We start from the raw sequence: 21,011 nt of genomic DNA on the forward strand, positions 1-21,011 counted from the left end.
CCCAGCCAAGAGACCTTGGACACGGGAAGCAGGGGAGCCCCAGCCGGGGCTAAGAGGAGTGGGGGGTGGGAAAGCGCACACCGCAAATTACCGGCTGTTTTGTCTCCCTCTGCTCCTGAACATTTTGATCAAATATTCTATAGAAGAATTCTGATCAAAAAGGGAAAAATGTAGAACAGAATTTCAAATTCTCATGGCCTCTAGACTTCCTGGAGTCATGAAGGTTGGACGAACCCCTGAAACTACTGTCCTGAGATCATCTTTAAACCTTAAACCAAAAATATCCCCTCAAGACTTCTTAAAACCAAACAATAGCTTAGCTTCACTAGTAAAAAAGGTCTGCCCTGAGCTTTATGCTCTTCTGGGAACCATTTATATGGGATCAAATTGACAACAGCAACTGGAAAGATTAGATAGGACCCTTAGAGGGCGCTGAATTTATGTTAATGGGGAGGAACAACTCAGAAAAGGAGGGTGAGAATGGTTGCACAACTCAAAGAATGTAATCACTGTCGCTAAATTGTACATGTAAAAACTGTTGAATTGGTGTATGTTTTGCTATGTATATTCTCAATGACAACAACAAAATAAATAAGAGAGAGAGAGAGAGAAGCTTTGGACTGTATATTACTCATCCATATCTTCTATTTAGCCAAATGTGTGGAACCTAAATGAGTAACACAGAGGTATGTACTGCCAGTCAGGATACAGTATTATTCAAGAGAGTATTTTGTTCTGTTGTACATAGGATCACTATGAGTCGGAACCAACTCGACGGCACCTAACGGCAACAACATAAAGCCATACTTCCTAAATAGTATTCATTAATAAAGGGATTCGCCTACAAAAAAAAGCATTCAGTACCACTAGTAAACAAATGCAAATGATGGAAATGAGGTACCTGTGTAATCAATCACATTGCCGAAGTCATTTTTTATTTTTTAATTTGTAATGGCCAGTGTTGATGAGGGTGAAAGAAAAGGACCCCACTCATGTGCTGCTAGGTTGCGGGGTGGTAAAATAGTAGTACCTTTTGGGGGAGGTAATTTGGTAATAGGTGCAAAAGCTGCTTTCCAGAGGAGACAATCAGCGAGGTGAGTATATATTTATTATGCCCACAGATATTCATTGTACTGTCATGACAGACAAAACTGCAAACTCCTGAAATAGGTTGGAGAAATCTTGTACGACTCTGAGATGATCTACTATGCAGCTGAAGAAAATCAGGTTCTTAAAGAATATTCAATAATGTGAGAAAATGCTCATGAGGTATTGTGAAGTAAAAATGATTTTTGAAAATGTTCTGCAGGATCCCAATTTTGTAAGAGGAGTGTATGCAAATGAAGATGGAAAACAAAGTTGGGGCGACACCCCAAAATATTAACAGGGGATGCTCTGAGCCATGAGGCTGCAGGTGATCTTTTTATTCTTTTATTTACTTTCTAATATTTCTATCATGAACATATATTACTTTCATCATCATAAAAAAGAAAGATAACTCGGGTAACCAGGGCAAGGAGATCAGGTGAGATAATATTAATGCCTTAGGCACGTCATCAACACCACCTCCAACACCCCACTCCACCTCCCCCCCCAACCTCATTTTTCCTTTACAAGCTCTGTTGTTGTTAGTTCCTATTGAATTGATTCTGACTCATGGTGACTCATGGTGAGTCTACGTGTGCAGTGTAGAACTGTTGCATAGGGTTTTCAAGGCTGTGATCTTTCAGAAGCAGATTGCCAGGCCTTTCTTCTGAGGCACCTCTGGGTGGGTTTAAACAAACAGTCTTTAGGCTAGTAGTTGAGTGCTTAACCATTTGTGCCACTCAGCCACCTTAATTTACACGCTCTAGCCCATTACTTTGTAAAGGCTCCCAAGCTTTCTCTAGCAGATATAATAGAGATGACTTGCTCATTTCGAAGACTCTCCCGATTTAAAATTCTGTAATTCTACAGGTACACCAATTATTTGCTTTCTATTAAGGGTACTGATAATTCTGCCAAAAGACATCCAATCCTCCCTCAGAATCAAACAGAAAAAAAAAATAGTGCAGTACAACAGCATTACCTTAGATTAAGCCCATTTATGAGACAAACTCAGACACCAAAAGGATCGGGTGACCTATTATTAACAGCAACATTTTAAAAAATCCTTGAACTTCTAGCAGGCACTTTAAAATATGTGTTTTTATGACTGTAATCTTTATGTCTATTTTTAGTGGCAGCCATTATAGCCCTCCTGCTGTTAATGGTCAGCATTTCCATGGGAAGCCCACTTTCTAAGGAATCTACAACTTGTCTACCTAGTTGGACTCAAGCTCATTATGGAGAATGTTCCCCTAAAGGGGATGAAAGAATTTGAATATTAATGACAAACAATGGTGTCGCACTTTATAAAATATGATATCCATGCAAAACACCTCTGCCTGGGTTGGCGGCTCTCTGGTCTGTTTCTGCTGCCATTTCAAGGGCGGTTCCCCAGCAAAGAAGCTGAATTGAATCAGGTCAGGAGACAGTTTGTAATGAGCTTCCTGGGAAGAAAAGCACTTTAGAAATATAAATAATAATGAAGACCATGGCATGGCATTTTCGAAGAGAAAAGGTATTTAAATTCTGACTTTTCCTGTATTAAGAAGTTTCTATTTAGAAAGTTTTCCCCTCAAGAAAATAATCCCATTTATAGTCCTGTCCATATGAAAGTGATTTTCTATTTCCCTCCTACAAAGTTTTCCCTTTTAAGAAGTTTTTCATATCTAGTGAGGCAGTAAATGTCTTGACAGATGCCTTTGAAAGGTTTTAGTGTTTCCAATATATTTTGGCATATCTGCCAAAAGAAAAATGCAAAAAAAAATCCTAGTTTCATCTGGTTTGGGCCTCTGGTAAGCAGGACATAAACCAAGGGGAGAATTTCTCTTTCTGTTCTGGCCATATCAATAAACGACAACAACTAATCCTTACATAATGCTTGAAGCGTGCCACGGTGCTGTTCTAAGTGCTTTAAAAACCAGTTATCACAGAGTCGACTCTGACTCATGGTGACCCCATGTGTGTCAGAGTGTCAGAGTAGAACTGTGCTCCATAGGGTTTTCAATGGCTGATGTTTTCAGAAGTACATCGCCAGGCCTTTCTTCTGAGGCACCTCTGGGTAGACTCGATCTTCCAAACTTTCAGTTAGCCATCAAGCACGTTAACTGTTTGTACCACCCAGAGACTCAAGAGCTTTAAAGTATGAATCAATTTAATCCTCCCAACAACTGTAGGTGGCGGCTATTCTTTACAGATGCCCTGACTGTGGACCGGAGGTGAAGAAACTTGCCCAAGGCCGCCCAGCTAGGAAGTAAGCCCCTGCCCATGACCACCACTCTCATAATTGCCCACATTCACAGTAAGAAGTTTTTCCTGTTTACTCACGTTTTACTTGTACATTTGTTTAAAGACAAATTTCTGAATCCAACTGCCAAGAAGTCTCAAGTGGAAAATCTAGTTGAGATTCACAAACTTATATATCTTTTCTCAAAATCAAAACAGTCTTAAAATTAGCAGTGGACCTCACAGTATGTAAATCTGTTCGTTCAAACAACGAGCACACTGTAGAGTTTTTTTTTTAAAAAGGTAATCTCATATTGTTGTTGTTAGGTGCCTTCGAGTTGATTTCGACTCATCGTGGCCCCATATCACAGAGTAGAACTGCCCCATAGGGTTTTCCTAGGCTGTAATCTTCACGGGGGCGGATCACCAGGCATCTCTCCCATGGAGCACTCGGGGGGGTTTGAACCACCAACCTTTCGTTTAGCAGCCACGCGCTTAACCATTGTGCCAGCAGGGCTCCTTGTCGGATAGCAAATACCTGTTTGGTTGGCACAGGCGTTTACCAGACTGATTGGGGTGAGGGGTAATCCACGGGCCCAAGATGAAGTAAAAACTTACACCTAACTTAAGATCATTCTATCCTGGTGCTCAAGAAAAGGGTCTACTTTCACATTGTAAAATAATATAGACTGACTTCATTTCAAACCAAAAGGTTGGCCATTTGAATCCATCAGCCACTCCTTGGAAATCCTATGGGGCAGTTCTACTCTGCCCTATGGGGTCACTATGAGTTGGAATTGACTTGATGGCAATGGGTTTTGTTTTGTTTTGTTTTTCATTTCAAACAGGAAAATAATTTTCTGTTTTTGGAGTCATTGAAGAAATATAGTGGCAGGTCATTCAAAATAATACATTTTTTTAAAATCAGCATATAAGGTCAGGGTTGGTTCTAACGTTTAAATACAATGTGTCTGATTGGGAATTCAGAACCTACAAACAAAAATAACAGTTTCACTAGGAAGGCCCTACCCTAAAACCAATGAAAACCAAACCCTGACAGCTGATCCAGCGTCCCCTGACCTGGTTCCTTGACCCTCAAGCTCTGGATGGGTTGCAGACCACCTTTGGAGTATGAGTCAAGACTAGTTACACGAGTCGAGCAAGTAGTTAAGTAATTAAAATAGTAGAGGATGAAGATTGCAAAATAATATCTTGGGCTCTGACAATCCACCAATCAGGCTGGATAAGTGGGAACAGATAATCTATAACAGCAGTTTAGAAGAGATTGCTTGCTTCAAATTCTCAAACGCCATTATGGTAGGCAGCCTCCAAGATGGCCCCCAATGGTTCCCACCTCCTGGTGGTCACACCCTTGTGTTGTTGTTGTTAGGTGCCATCAAGTCGATTCCATGTACAGCAGAACGAAACACTGCCTGGTCCTGCAGCATCCTCACAATAGTTGTTATGCTTAAGCCCATTGTTGCAGCCACTGTGTCAATCCATCTTGCTGGGCGTCTTCCTCTTTTTTGCTGACCCTCTACTTTACAAAGCATGATGTCTTTCTCCAGGGATTGATGCCTCCTGATGACATGTCCAAAGTATGTGAGAGGTAGTCTTGCCATCCTCGCTTCTAAGGAGCATTCTGGCTGTACTTCTTCCAAAACAGATTTGTTCGTTCTTTTGGCAGTCCGTGGTGTATTCAGTATTCTTCGCAAACACCACAATTCAGAGGCATCAATTCTTCTTCCATCTTCCTTATTCATCGTCCAACTTTCACATGCATATGAGACGATTGAAAACACCATGGCTTGGGTCAGGCGCATCTTAGTCTTTAAGGTGATGTCTTTGTTTTTCAACACTTTAAAGAGGTCTTTTGCGGCAGATTTGCCCAGTGCAATGCGTCTTTTGATTTCTTGACTGCTGCTTCCTTGAGTGTTGATTGTGGATCCAAGTAAAATGAAATCCTTGACAACTTCAATCTTTCTCCGTTTATCAGGATGTTGCTTATTGGTCCAATTGTGAGGATTTATGTTTTCTTTATGTTGAGGTGCAATCTCTGCTGAAGGCTGTGGTCTCTGATCTTCATAAGTAAGTGCTTCAAGTCCTCTTCACTTTCAGCAAGCAAGGTTGTGTTATCTGCATAATGCAAGTTGTTAATGAGTATTTCTCCAATCCTGAAGCCCCGTTCTTCTTCAGAGTATTTCTCGGATTATTTGCTCAGCATACAGACTGAATAGGTATGGTGAAAGGATACGACCCTGATACACAAGTTTCCTGACTTTAAACGGCACAATATCCCCTTGTTCTGTTTGAATGACAGCCTCTTGGTCTACGTACAGGTTTCTCATGAGCACAATTAAGTGTTCTGGAATTCCCATTCTTCACAATGTTATCCATAATTTGTTATGATCCACACAGTCAAATGTCTTTGCATAGTTAATAAAACACAGGTAAACATCTTTCTGGTATTCTCTGCTTTCAGCCAGGATCCATCTGACATGAGCAGTGATATCCCTCATTCCACGTCCTCTTCTGAATCTGGCTTGAATTTCTGGCAGTTCCCTGTGGATGTACTGCTGCAGCCGCTTTTGAATTATCTTCAGCAAAATTTTACTTGCATATGATATTGTTCAATAATTTTCACATTTGGTTGGATCACTTTTCTTGGGAAGAGGCATAAATATGGATCTCTTCCAGTCGGTTGGCCAGGTAGCTGTCTTCCACATTTCTTGGCATAGACAAGTGAGCACTTCCAGCGCTGCATCCGTTTGTTGAAACATCTCAATTGGTATTCCGTCAATTCCTGGAGCCTTGTTTTTCACCAATGCCTTCAGTGCAGCTTGGACTTCTTCCTTCAGTACCATTGGTTCCTGATCATATGCTACCTCCTGAAATAGTTGAATGTAGGCCAATTCTTTTTGGTACAGTGACTCTGTGTATTCCTTCCATCTGCTTTTGATGCTTCCTGCATCGTTTAATATTTTCCCCGTAGAATCTTTCACCCTCGTGTAGTCCCCTCCTATAATGTACCAGCAGAGGTGATGGTATGTCACTTCTAAGGTTAGGTTATAAAAGACCGTGGCTTTTGTTTTGCTCATTCTTTCTCTATCACATGGTGAAGAACTGAGGCACCCAGCCAACAGCCAACAAGGAACTGAGGCCTCCCGCCAATAGCCAGGTGAGTGAGCTTGGAAGTAGATCCTCCAGCCCTGAATGACTGCAGATCCAGCTGGGATCTTGAGTCATAACCACCCAGCTAAGCTGCTCCCAGACCACTGACCCTCAGAAACCATGTGGGATAATCACTGTTTGTTGTTTTAAATAGCTATGTTTTGGGAGTAATTTGTTACACACCAATAGATAAGTCATATAGCCAGAAAAACCTTGAGTTCCACTTTCTTAGGAAGCCTGAAGACAGCAATAGAATAGAAGGCAGAGAGTGCCTGCCCTGAATCTAGATGACCTGGCCTGAAGTGCCATTTTGGCAACTGGCTTTGTCACACCCTGACCAAACCAGAGTGAAGCAAAGTGACTGTAACCCATAGAAATTCTTATCATGAAAAATACGGTGCTATTTGTGAGAAAGAGGCCTGGTCCTGAGCTCCTTCTCAGAGCCTCCAAACTCCTGTGAGATTATGGGACAATTTCATAATTTTTCTAGGCCTTTGTTTCTTTATCTATAACAGCGATAATATTACCTTCTTGTGTGGCTAAAATGGATAGAGTAGATGTGGAAGGACTTTGGAAAAAGAGTTAAACCTGCTGCACAACTTCTAAACAGTAACATCACCATCATCACCACTTTCTACTCAGAGATGGAGTGTAAGGGTTTGGATTTTATATCACAGTCCTTACTATCAAACATGAGGTCATTTGGGGAGCCATAAAGACTCTACAACACGAGGAGCAAACGCAAATGCTCCCTGGGGCCAGGTGGGCAGCATAAATATGTGAATCCGGCTGGGGATGGAAGGGATAGCAGGGAATGGTAGGACTGTGGCAAACTAGAGATTTCCTGCCCTCCTTAAAAGAAAGTTAAAAACATTGTTGAGGGCCAAGCAAACCAAGTCTGCCTGCTGAATTTGATCCACCAAACACCAAGTTGCAACCAACCCCTCTATCCAGCACCATAAACAATAGAAGGCTAAGGATATGTGTGTGTGTGTGTGTGTGTGTGTAGGATTTAGGCCTCACCATATATTTTGCAGATGCTGGAAGGTTCTGTGACTAGGTCTTCATCACACACCGATCCTTCCATTCATTCATACATTCATTTATGGAGAACCCAGTATAAGCTACACACTATGCCACATACCAACCCCCATTGTGCCAAAATTTGTACTTGAGATCCTATTTTGTGCCTTTCCAAGTTTGGCTTATTTGCTTCAGTACTGTATTTGCAGGTAATGCAGACCCTCTATTTTAAGAAATGAGTTCCAGTACCAAATCCACAAATAAAGAATTATTATAATAATAGCATATTCATGAAAAGCAAATTACTTATCTTGGCGTTTAACATCCTTGTAACTATTCCTGCACTTTTAATGTCAACAGAAAAAAAGTAATGTCTAAGTCTGGCTGATATGGTAAATTAGTGTTAATAACAGTTTTGACACTAATAGCAAGTTTTAGAAAAGAAAAAACCGTCAGTCTCTAAGCTGGGTTTTCATTTCTTAAGACTCACCTCAGCTCACTGTCACCAAAGACTCCCCTAGAACAATTCCAGCTACTATTTCACCTTCACTGGGAGCCTGAAAAGACTAGAATCTGTAAAGGTTCTATGAAATTATATGCCTTCCCTGCCTTTGCTCACTCCCACTGGGGAAAACATCCACCCCCTTGAGTTTCAACACCAGGGGGCTTCTCAGCAAAGACACATTTCTGGACCCCTATAAGCAGATGAATGCCTAGATGCTTTCATTAAAAACCACTGGCTGTTTCTTCAGAGCTTGAAAATTAGGTTGATGGGAGATTTCAGACTTTATGTTATCAAGACCATGGAATCCCAGAGAATACCGCCTACACTTTATTTAGCTTTGTGTTCTTCCACAGTGCCGTGCGTAGAGTAGGTACTTAATAAATGTCCCAAGAATTCAATTGACCTGAGCTGAAATTTTAATAGGCCCAGAGAAAATGAAAAGGAACCCAGCCCCTGGGCCCTACCCTCTTGCCAGCTCTTTCTAGAAGTCATTGAGGACTCAAGCAGCCCCTTGCAAACCCTCTCACCCCCCTCAGATCCAGCCATTAGGATATGGTTGGTCTATAGCACCCACCTCCGTAATCACTTAGAGGCCGCTAGGCTTTAAGCAAAGCATCTCTCCCAACTTCCAAACGTTGTTCTTTTTCTATTACTAGTTGAGTGTTTTACTTTTAGATAATCCTATAATGAATGAGCTCAGAAGATCAGAGAGGCAGCAGTGACAACCCATCAATAAAATAATTACCTCAAAGTAGATTTTGTTAGAGACTTCTCATGTCATAATAGGAAATCTGGGCTACTTAAAATCAAGGAAATCAAATAGAATCATCTCTTTTTGTTTTAAAAGGAAAGTTAGCCTTAAAAGTATCTCTTCCATAGAGCCCCACCAACTCTGCTGAAAATACTGGTTATTTACTCTGGAAGTGCATGCATGATAGAAATACTAAAGGAGTACATGATGATTTTTAGAATTTTCTTTTTCCTTTCCATAGTTACCACTCAGTTGTCTGTAGAATTTAGGTGAGGAGACCCGAGTACATTTTATCTTTCAGCTTTAATATTCAGATCATGGCCTCAGTCCCTAAGGCTTTTGTGTCTTATCCCAACACTTGCATGCCATGGAAAAGCAGGGGGAAATCAAGGCATGACAGGCACAGATGCAGGACAAAATCCCACCTCTTCTCTGTCTTCCAACCAGTGAAAGAGAATGGTTCCTGACAACAAAAGCAGACCTAGGCAGCTACGTTTCTTTTCTGTCCTCCTCCCCTCAAACATAAATGCCGACCCTGTTGTGCTTGTCCTGTAACCCAAACTCCATGCTGCCAATGACCCATTTCACCCTTACCCCAAGCTTTGCGTCACCTCCAACTGGGGAGACAGGTGTGATTTATGGAACCAACCCCTGCAATAACAGACATTCAACGAGGACCAAATGACTTCCAAGCTCTGGACAAGAAATAGGAAAAAAAGACCAGAGCTGGCTTCGGGTTCTGTTGGGTGCAATATTGAGGGATAAAGCAGAAACTCAATAAGGAAGTGACATAGACTTAAAGTCAGTCAGGCTGATGCCCAAAGCAGAGCCTGCACACCGGACTGAGATAAGGGACACCCTTCAGTGGCTCCATGAAAATGAAGATAAACCGAAAACATTGTGGGACCAAGTGTAATAATTACATACCCATGCTCCATCAGGTCCAAACAGTTCTAGGAAGTTGCCAATGAATTCCCTTGACTTTTCTTCCCACTTTTGAATTAGATCATGACTCTTTTCTTCGACTCTATTAACAAATTCCTTTGATCTTTCCTCCACATTTTTGACCTTTTCCTTCATCTTATCTACCTGGTTCTGGAAACGGTACTTCTTCTCCTGGTAAAAAAATTGAAGGAAAAAGATGGATTTATCCAAGAGGGTATGAAATCGTTCACCTCTCTTGTAGAGAAAGTCATTTGTCATTAGCCTATTTGGGTATGGAAAGGGAAGCACAAGTGGTTTTAAAGTTCTCTTTCTTTTAAACCTCTATGAGTTGAATTCACTTATTTAAGAGAGGAATCAAAAATACATATTTACCCTTTATTATGGGTAGATATTGGGCAAATATCTCCACTCAGTTCTGCTGGGACTTAGACATAAGTGAATTTTACACAGAATGGCCAGTCAGAGCCTGCCTGAGTTGTCTCTTTATTGGAACATTGTTAAAACGAATATTGCTTGAAATAAGTGGGCCATTGGCTGGGGCTTAGAACCCATGTGTTACACTGAAATTTTCATTTTAATGAGATTTACCATTAGAATAATTGAATTGCATCTATTTCCTTGGTGATGAAGAAAGCTTTTATTCTGATAGCTTCTCTGGACTGGGATTTTGTTCTCCTTATAGACTTTATGCAGCATTGCTGTCTACCTCCATGTCTGGAAGCCATCATATGTTGGGCAGGTCAGATGTCACCTCTAAACCTCAGTTTCATCATTCATTAAATGGGGATAATTGTCATACCTACCTCCATAGGGGTGCTGTGACAATTAGATAGTGCATGTAAAGTAATTGTCACAAAGCCGGGCATTTAGTAAACACTCAAGGTGTGTTGACTGTTTCATTACTATTAAACGGCAGAGGCATTTAATCTGTGTTACCTAATGAGGGTTATATCGAAACCATGAAAATAACATGAGACAAGAGGTCTTCCTCTGTGAAATCATGATATTTTTTTCTCCTAAAGGGGTAATAAAGCTTAACATTTTTCTTTACCATATGGGACTAAAGTTCATTTTGCAGTTCACAATTTTTGAGACACCTGAAACATTGCAAAACTGTGTCAGGATTCCTTGATTTAAACCTTCCAAATCTTACTGAGGCCTCAGTCAGGGCAGGATGTGAGCTCTATGTGTTACCATGTTGTTGTTGCGTGCTGTCGAGTCGATTCTGACTTATATTGACCTATAGGGCAGAGTAGAACTGTCCCATAGGGTTTTCAAGGCTATAATCTTTACAGAAGCCGATTGCCACATCTTTCTCTTACGTTTTGGTTAGCAGCCGAGCGCTTACCAGGGATGCTTGTTACCATGTAGAGATATATATATATATATATATACATAGCACACAGGCGTGCTATGGAAAGTCACTCTGTCTTCCACAACTTAGAGTGTGAACTTGGATGAGTTGTTCAAGCTCTCTGTGCCTGTTTCCTCACCTATATGTTGGAAATAGTCATTACACCTACTGTCATGAGCTTTCCAGGAAGGTTAAATGAGATAATCCCAGTAAAACACTTCGATCAGCACATGATAAGCTTTGATCAGTATTAGCTGTTGTCCTTACATTTATATTGTTCACTTCCAGAGTTCATTCTGCACTAGAAATAGTTACTATGTGCAGCTGTCAGGGGCAGCATTGAGTAGAATGAGCACTAGACTGAGAGTTGGGAGATTGGGAGGCTGCTGGTATCTTCATCTCTACTTGACTTGAGGGACCTTTGCCAGCTGCCCTCTCTGAGCCCAGTTTTCCTCATCACTAAATCGAGGGAATTGGACTGGGTGACTGACCCCCATCAGGTCCCTGCTACCTCTGAGGTTCCATGATTCATATACACACCCATCCAACACATTTGATTTCATCCCTGAGCTGCAGCCAGGTTTGTTGTCACAAAAAGGCAACAAGCACATCCACACTGAACTACACAGTTCCTTGAGCTAAGTGACTTATCTACAGGCCGTTTAAAGAGAGTGAGCGATAACTTTTGGAAATGGCTCATCATGCTTGGATGGTTGACTGAATTCAATTTAAAAAACCAGTTTAATTTATTGAAATAATCACGATGACTGAATTCTTTTCAACCACTTGAGCCCAGCATCTTCCATTTTGTTGCCCGGCTGGTACGAAACCACAGAGCCTGGAGTCCCAGAGCTCCCTGCCTCTCAAGAATGACTAATAATCACTGATTCTACAATTAATGATCCCTTCTTATTTAGAAGGTTCTGATGATCAATTGTGTAAGCTGCTGGATCATTATGGTTGCACATAAATTATAAGTGTCTGGTTTTGTAGACAGATCTCCCTTTGCACATACAGTATCTATTTTTTTCAGGTTGCAATTCTGTATGGATGGAGAGTTCTTGTTTTAATCAAAGATAGCAGTGCCTCGGCACCCAGGCAATACAGTTGTCCAGACTCACTAAGATCACCTCCAGCAACTGCGGCTGCCCTCTTTGCTTTTTAACAGCTTGTTTTGCTTGTTTTAAAGATTGTTTTAACAGTTGCTCTATTATTAAACTAACAGCAGCTCTGTGGGAACAATACAAAAGGAAGCCAAAGACTTTAGGCTTTATTTAAGCAGCTTAATTTCTCTGGACAATAAAAAACCGCGGTTAAGGTTTCTAATGAGCATCTGTAAGGCCTTAATAAAATGAAATTAAAAAAAAAGTTAAAACAAAAAAGCATTTTCTCTGAGTTGAGCTTTTCATTACCTCTGCCCTCCTCCGTTCCTTTTTGAGCAGAAGATAACTCTTGCCTTGCACAAGGCACAGATCTCCCAGAAACCTTTCATCCAAGTCTTGAGAACTCTAAATAGGGAGGTTGGGGTAAGGGGAGGGGAGTGAGTCAGCTCCTTTATTAAATGTGAAGCTCACAATTTGTGTTCCTTGGCTAACTTATGTTACCCCTTTGGACGTTTGTTTACTCATCTGTAAAATGGGGATACTAATACATCACTGGGTTGTTCTGTGGGTTAAATGAAACAATAAATATAACATGTTTAGAACTCTGCGTGGCATGTAGTAAGCACTTGATAAGCGTTAGCGGTGGTGGTAATGGTGGTGTGATGTGGTGGTCGTCAGAAGGTGTGGGGTGGCATGCTTACATTTATAAAACTGACATTCAGCTCCTTGGCCGTGTAACCTCTCTGGAGATTGCGTCGTGCATAAACGTCATAGTCACGGACAATTCTGGTGATGATGTCTGATGTTGAGATGCCTTCTGTTCTCTGCGTTGGAACAAACATTCCTGTCCAAATAGGAAAGAGGAGATAAAAAGGGAGAAACTAAGATGGCCTGGTTGAACCATTTCTTTAATGGCACTCCTTTCCAGGACAAAGTTACAACCAAGTGCCACGGAGGCCCCAGCTGACTCTGCGTCCGGACCCAGCTGACTCTTCCAACTTCAGTGCTGTACCTTTCCTCCCTACCGCAGGCGCTGCATGTTCATCATCCTGGACACATTCCCAGGATGCACCATGCACTCTCCCGGCTCCTGGCATGCGCTCATGCCGAGCCCTTCTTTTCTGCCCTGGACACCTCTTCCTGCCCACATCAGCTGCAGCATCCTGCAAGGTCCAACTTCAAGGTTATATCTCTAGGAAGTCTTTCCTGATGTCACCAGGCAGAATCCACAACATTTAGGACGTAAACTTATCTACCATTAACCAAAGAATTTTTTATGTCTCTTTGCTTGTAGGAAAAGAACGTTTTGAAAGCACAGATTATGCCTTAATTGCCTTTGCAGCTCTAGCACCTAGCTCAGTGTCCCTGTGTCTAGCACTTGGGCGGTGCACGCTAAATGCAAATTGACTGAGTAAGTGAATGAAGGAGGGATAACAACTGAGTCAATGAATTAGTCAGATCATGGCAACACCCCCTTCTCTCCCCAAGGACGTCTGCATCACATCATACCAGGAAAAGAAGAAAATGTAGACTATTTTTGTTGTCCCTGATCTAAAAACATGCCAGTGGGGTGCTAGATTGTTTTATCTCCTGAATTACAGTCTACTCTGCATGGTGGTTTCACCACTCAAAGGCCCTTTCATCGAGAATATGTGGGGTTGAGTAAAAATAAACAAGCACAGAGAATACAAAGTCCTAATAGAACTTCTTTAAAGCCCTCAAACATGTATTTGGTGTACCAATATGGGGCTGTAAAGAAGTCACAAATATTAACAAAGGTATGAATTGGGTTTATGCTCCCACTTCTGTTATCAACTGAAATAACATGTTGGCAATTGAGATCTTTCCATCCAATATCATTATGGCCCCTCAGTCAGAGACATCAGGTATAGGGCAGTGTGATAGACAGACTGGGGACAAGAGAGCTGGGTTTTCTCTTTGGAGACTTGAGAAAGTCTCTCAAACCTTGGGAGGCAAGTTATTTAACCTCAGTTTCCTCAGCTGAGAAATGATGTGGCTGACCAAGATGACCTTGAGAATCATCCGTGCCACTTCCTTCTCCCTCACTCCCCACATCCAGTCAATTTCCAACCACCAATCTATTCCTAAATGTCTCCCCAATTCATCCACTTTGCTCCATCTTCCATCCTAAACCAATCCAACACCATCTTGTTCAAAGATTACAGCAATAGCCTCAAAACCAGTCTCCAGCGATGCTGTTTTTGTCCCTCTCAATCCATTCTCCCCATAGTTGTCGGAGTGATTTTTTTCTAAATGCAAGTCAGATGCCCTGCTTGAAACCCTCCACAGGCTTTCTACTGTCCTCTGGTTCAAACCCTTAGCTTCACTCTACAACAGCTTGCATTATTTCTTCTCTGTGCTCCTCTCTAGTCTCATCTAAGACCCCATCCTCTTCACTCCCTAAACCAAGGCCCCTGTGCTGCACAACTGCAGAGGGTACCATTCTCATTGTTGCCCACTGGAGCCGGGCAATAGGCTGACCCGGCCTCGGCCCAGCCACCCTGGACTTCTGCAGTGTTCTGGAAGGGCTGCCTCCCCTTGCCTCACTCTGCCACAAACACATACACTCTACCTGGTCAACTCTTGGCCATCCATTGGGTTTCAGCTTTAGTGTCCCTTCCTCAAGGAAATCTCTCAACTCCAGATGAAGTCTTCCTGTAAGTTATTCCCGCCCAATGGGCTACCGCTCTTTTCCCTCAAATACTCCAAGTCTTTATAAAGCAACTTATTCAATAATCATCTTCCCCATTTGACTATAAGCTACATGAGGGAAGGAAATGGACCTGTCTTGTTCTCTTCTATATTCTCAGCACCAGATGACAAGCAGGCACTATAGGAATATTTGTTGAATGAATGACTAGATGACTATTGATCTCTAAGTGTCTTTCCAAATCCAGCTCTCTTTGATTCTATTGACATTTGTGAATTTTTCAGTCCTGTAGCCCCCACTGGGGTGTCCCTTTGGAGATTTACTTTGATATCATCTGTACATTCACAGTTTGTATCAACAGCAGGGTGGTGCTGCTGATGTTAAAGAAACAAAGCAACCAATTTCTAATGTTATGTGGCTCAGAGGACTGAGTTGGTGATTGTCACTAGGCCAAAAATTTCTTTTATCACCTTCTAGGAAGGCGGAATCAGACATGGAAAACCAAATGGAAGGCAAAGAATGAAAATATCCAAATGCATGGACACAAATAGCAGCCAAACTGACCTAGCTGTGCAGAGGGCTCTGGTGAGTGTGGGAACCCTGAGTGTTGGGCATGGGAACCCTGAGTGGTGGGCGTGGGAACCCTGATGACACCCCACCTTGGTGACAGCAGCGGGAAGCTTTCTGGAGAGGGCTCTATCCCATCTTTCAGCAGACAGATATTTCACCTGCACCCCTGCCTGCTGAAATATTAATATGATTTTCTAGCTACTAACTAAATGATTTTAGTAAGTCATTTAGACACTTGTGACATGAGCTCATCCTTTCTACGAACTCAGAAGGAAGGTCTCTGTGGCTGAATAACAAAGTGGAGTTGGGGTTGGGGCTGGGGTTGTGGTTGGGAAGAGATTTGCTTTGGCTGGTTGGGAGGTAGGTCTCTGAAAGAAGCCAAGCCCTCTGCTGATATAATGAGGCACCCGGCTTCCTCCAAATCCTAATTATTGCTCTGCTAAAAATATTCAGTAATGAGCATGATCAGAGAACCTTTTTTATCATGCTTTTCAGAATTGCAGCGTTTGGTTATGGAGCTATTTTAAGCAGCAGCAAAGCACATGTTAATGAAGGAAACTTTCAACAGTAGTAGGCAATATTAGAATGATGATGAGTAATGTGGACCTTATATAGTCTATTTAATTTAAGCTCCAGCTTTTCATCCAGCTTTGCTAGGGGAGCTTGACGTGTAGCTCCGACAAGCAGAACAGAGTGCTATAAAATTCATGCCCTTGATATCTCTGGCTTCATTTGAAGTGATTTTTGACTTTCAAAATAAACCACGATTAGAGTATAAAAGCCAAATGTCAATACTCAGGCAATTTCTGAGCATCTTTCTCCCACAGTGAATACTCTGGCCTTCTCTACCTGGGCCCAAACACATCTTCACTGTGAATCTCCCTCCTGGTGAGAAATCAGCAGAGCAGATTAAAGGACCATAAAGAAGTGTCCATGTGCCTATGATTAGTCATATATAGTCCTGTGCCAAGTAAAATACCAGCTGACTAATTCAATTTGGAAATGGGGACTGGGATGGATTAAAGATGGCCACAATTCCCTACCCCTTGAATCTGGGCTGGCCTTAGTGACTTGCTTATAACAAACAGAATGTGGCATAAGTGACACTGTGTGACTTCCATGGCCAGGTGAGAGAAGCTTGCTCTCTGAATGTTCTCTCTCACAATGCTCCTTCTTAGAACCCAGCTGTCATGCTGTGAGAAGTCCAAGCTACATGGAGAGGCCATAGATGCTCCAGTGACAACCCCAACTGAGCTCCCTGCTGACAACTACCATCAGCAGCCAGCTGTGTAAATGCACCTTCTGGGACCCCACCCCCCAGCCCAGTCGAGCCTTCAGATGACTGCAGCCCCAGCCAGTATCTGACTATAATTGTTTGAGAAACCCCTAGCAAGAACCACCCAAGAACATCAAGCCAAGCCCTAGTTGGACTCTTGACACACAAAATCATAAGCAAAATAAAATGGCGCTTTTAAAGTTGCTAAGTTTAGCGGTAATTTATCATGCAACAATAGTTTAACCGGAACAGGGATGGTGGCTTTCTTAAAGAGTTGGAAGAATATTGGACCTGTTCCTACACCTAAACAACTGGAACTTGACATTTTGTTCCCTAAAATCAGGAAAGCAACTTATTCTTAGATCACCAGAGGCCGCTCACCCAGAGATAAAATAACTACCAAATGCTTGTTGCTATACTACAAGTTAGCTGAGGAATAATCATCCCAGGAAACACCCATTCAATTAACCCTGGGGGTAAGTCAGCTGAACCACAATCTCTGGTCTAGATCTTCACTACTCTAACTGAGGTCTATGGACCTGCAGCATCTAACAACCTGGGAGTTCATTTAAAAAATGGAAATCTCAGATCCCACTAGCCCTACTGAATCTGAATCTGCATTTTAACAAGATCCCAGAGGCAATCTGTAGGTCCGTTAAAGTTTGACAAGCACCAGTCTACAAGGTCCTTCAAGGTCATTTTAGGGAAGGAGCAGCTGACTCGTAGCTCAGATTTCACAAAGACTTAAAAGGGTATTATTCACCCCATGCCATAAGCCCTCAATGTAGCTTACACTTCAGCTAGTTTCTTCGCACTGCCCCCCATTCCTCCCCTGACAGCGGTCCTCAGCAACCTTCCAAGTCTGGAGTGTATGGGGTTTCCTTTCTTAGAACGCCTTTTAAAAAATAAGGTTGGAACTTGAGACTTCCGGGCCTCCTATTCTTGTCTAATGCTCCTGACCACTGAGGGAGTCCTTTCTAAGAGGCTGGGACAGACTCAGCCACCAGCCCTGCTGGGGCAGCATGGAGCTTCCCTGGCAAGCCTCAAAGGATGTGCATCAACAAAAGCATCATCAGGGAGAATAAGTACATTATAGGTGACAGAATCATTTTCTGAAATATTATCCAAAGTCGTCTTCATTTCTGGGGATTCTGGCTGCCCAGAGGCCTGTCCCCAATGTCACTGAGACCTCCATCACTTCAGGGGTAGGTAGATGTAGCAGAGACTACAGGAGACCATATTCAGCTTTTGACTTCTAAAACAGTCTCTTTTTAAAGGTCATTTAAAAAAAAATCAAGGCTTTCACTTGAAAGAGCTAGGCTTTGAGGAGAACAAAAAAGGGTTTTCTAAATCTCAGAAATGTCCCTTTAATTATTAAGAACCAGAGGCTGACCAGACTCAGGATATGTTGTAAGCCCTGGAGTGGGGAAGACATGGAATTAAAAGGGGGTAGTTTTCGCCCTCCAGGAAGAAGAGAAGTCCCTCCTAGGGCTGAGGGAAAGAGCCTAGTGAGAGATTAGGAGGCAAGCAGTAAAACTGAGGGAATGTGAATGGGGCCTGTCCCCTGCCTCAACTCAGGTTCAAATCCCAGGAGCAGAGGCAGGGAAGAGACCCCTTTAGAAAGCCCAGAGCATAGGGGCTTGCACCTTGTTTCCCACCAGGAGTTTTGGGAGGAAAGCATCTCACGGAGGCTCTGGGCCAACAAGAGGAGACCTCAGTAGAGTGAGTATTCCTGACAGCAGGCAGGTCAGACAGGGCGTGACGTGGCTCCCTCCCCTCCCACTGCCTGTGTTTCCCTTGCTCTCCAGATTATGGAGGACATTTTAAAATTTCCTGAAGACCCTCTAGAGGAACACAGAAGGTAGCTGATATTTCAGATCAACATGATTGCTAGATGAGTCACCGTAGCACAGGGAAAGGAATCCTGCAGCAGAAGCTAAGGCCAAGACAGGCCAAAGGCGAAGGTTTTTGGGGAACAGATGGAGGAGATGGCTGATGTCAGAGGACTACAATGTGGGAGGGAGGGGGACATGGCTGAGCAGATCTTGATACCCCACAATGATGCCAAGGACGGGATGGGAAACTGGGTTTGGTGACTTTTAGGGGCCCATCCTACTCAAGAGTCTGAAAGTCTGTGAGTAGCAGGAAAAGGCTAAGGGTGGGGAATAAGGGGTTTTCCATGGGTGGAGTTCCACTGGCCCCCAGAAAAGGGGGGAGGTGGCTCTGATGGTGGATGGCAAGGGGGGCAGCTCTAGTATAATGGATGTATTAGACTTCTTGACGTCCCTAAGTAAAGCATATGGTAACTCACTAAACTAGAGTATCTGTACCATGCCAGACAATGGCTTGATGTACATGTGAAGGTATGTGTGGATGTACATACAGTGCCTATAGATTAAGTGTATGGTAGACAATAAAAGAGCAGAAAATAAACCAAACCATTACAAAGCTACTTTCATACCTATCTTTAGCCAAAATATCAATTCTAGCCCATCCCTTCCCCAACTCTGACCTTCACAGAAATGCTTAGTGACAAAAGTATGTGTGCCAGCTTCCAGAAGCTCAAGCACCACATCTGCCTTCCAGGACATCACTTATGAGTTTCAGGAAGGAAATATTTTACTTGATTCTGCAAATGCTTATCCATTCTATTTTTGCCTCTGCACGTGGTACCTGAGGATATTACTATCATTTCATTGCGAAGACTTAATTGTGAATGAGGAAAGTGATTGCCCTTTAAGCAATAGGGCCCTGTGATGTTAGTCTGATGAACCCTAGAATTGAGTCTCAAACCTGAAGTTGAGTACTTTTGTGCTCAGGTTAATTCCTATATAAATGCCCAAATGGTGTCTTAGCACATGTCAACAGAGGTTTGTAGAGGCTGCTGGGAAGACACCTGAAATTCCAGTGCCCAGTATGTAACTGCTACAGTTCTAGGACACATGTCTCTTATTAAACCCCACAATTGTGAAGCAGTGGACAGGTGAGCACAGGAGAACTCCTTACCTGCTTCCTTTATATGCTTGTAAACATCATCAGAGCCAGCAGAGGAATATGGAATGTCATCATGGGCCACAAAGTCAATCTGTTAAGAGAAAGAAGTGTCACGTCACCAGTGGGATGAATTTAAATGAGTCGGAATTGACTTGATGGCAACTGGTTTGGTGACCTCAAAATGCCTTTTTGAAATAAGGCATTTGTGTGTTAAATGGACATTGTGGGGCTGAATCCTTGCCTGAAAGGTATTTCCTACTGGCTCCATTTCATGAGATAATTGGGAGCTAGAAGAATAAATGTTTGGTTCCTCTCCTTTCTGGTCCCTCTTTCTTCTCCCACCTCTGACAGTGAGTTCTCTTGGCCTTCTGTTAAACATTCTGCTTCAGAGAACTCATTCATTCTTTAGATTTTAATCACCTCTGCTAGGACGGGAACCCAAATCTCCATTTCCTGTCCCATTGATGGCAATAGGCTTCTGATGCTTAGGTCATATTTTATACTGGGCAAATGAACTGCATGTCTCTCTTCTCATTTGGTCCTCACAATCACCTTGTGAGGTAGGTAGGGCACATATTACTATTTCAGTTCGAAGATAAGAATGCTGAAACCAGAAAGCGTGTTAGATTTGTCCAAGGTCACACAGCTTATTAGTGGTTTTAGGCAGGGAGTGGGCAGTTGGGGAACCAGACTATGCTTTCTTAATTCGAACTGCAGCCCTTTTCTCTTTCACCACCTTTTGCTGTCACTTTAAAGTCAACCTTTCCAGACTTTAGTTCATCTTTCTGAAAACTAGGGCCCACTGCCAATGGCACCTCCACTTTTCCTCAGCCAAAACCTTGGCATTGACCTTCTTTACCAACTTCCCTCCATAGCACACTGGTCGGTCACAAGGTCCATTGTTGTGAGTGTGTGTGTGTGCGTATGTATGTGTGTGTGTGTGCGCGCGCATCCATCACTTCCTCTCCATTGCTACTATACCAAATCCAGGTCCCAGGCTGTCACCCATATTATTTCCACCAACTTGTATCTGACCTTCCTCACTGTAGGCTCTCTCCCCTCTAAGCCATCTTGCTGTCACATGGAGAGTCCTCTTTAAACAGAGTTTCCTTCTTGTCACCCTTGTGCCTGTTGATCTTCACTGGTTCCCTGTTTCCTACTACAACAAATAAAAACTTCTTGCATGGTTTTCAAAGCCCTTTATAATGAGGCTTCACTCCACCTTGAGAGGTAGTTTACAGTAGTAGTTTAGATTGCCTTGGTATGGTTCCTGCCTGAAAGGTATTTCCTACTGGCTCCATTTCATAAGATATTGGGGGTTAGAAGAATAAATGTTTTG

At 42.6% G+C, this 21,011-nt stretch overlaps 1 protein-coding gene across 1 annotated transcript in view; it reads right to left on the bottom strand.

Moving 5' to 3' along the window:
* PCYT1B (phosphate cytidylyltransferase 1B, choline) overlaps window positions 1-21,011 on the bottom strand; it is a 117,097-nt gene that overhangs the window by 14,840 nt on the left and 81,246 nt on the right. The window contains exons 5-7 of the mRNA XM_004382861.2: window positions 19,685-19,763; window positions 12,863-13,005; window positions 9,687-9,875 (exon numbers count right to left, since the gene is read on the bottom strand). Of these exons, the coding sequence (XP_004382918.1) occupies window positions 9,687-9,875; window positions 12,863-13,005; window positions 19,685-19,763 (411 nt within the window). The remainder of the gene's footprint in view (window positions 1-9,686; window positions 9,876-12,862; window positions 13,006-19,684; window positions 19,764-21,011) is intronic.

This window comes from Trichechus manatus, unplaced genomic scaffold, assembly GCF_000243295.1.
Source record: "Trichechus manatus latirostris isolate Lorelei unplaced genomic scaffold, TriManLat1.0 scaffold00100, whole genome shotgun sequence".
NCBI classification, from domain to species: domain Eukaryota; kingdom Metazoa; phylum Chordata; class Mammalia; order Sirenia; family Trichechidae; genus Trichechus; species Trichechus manatus.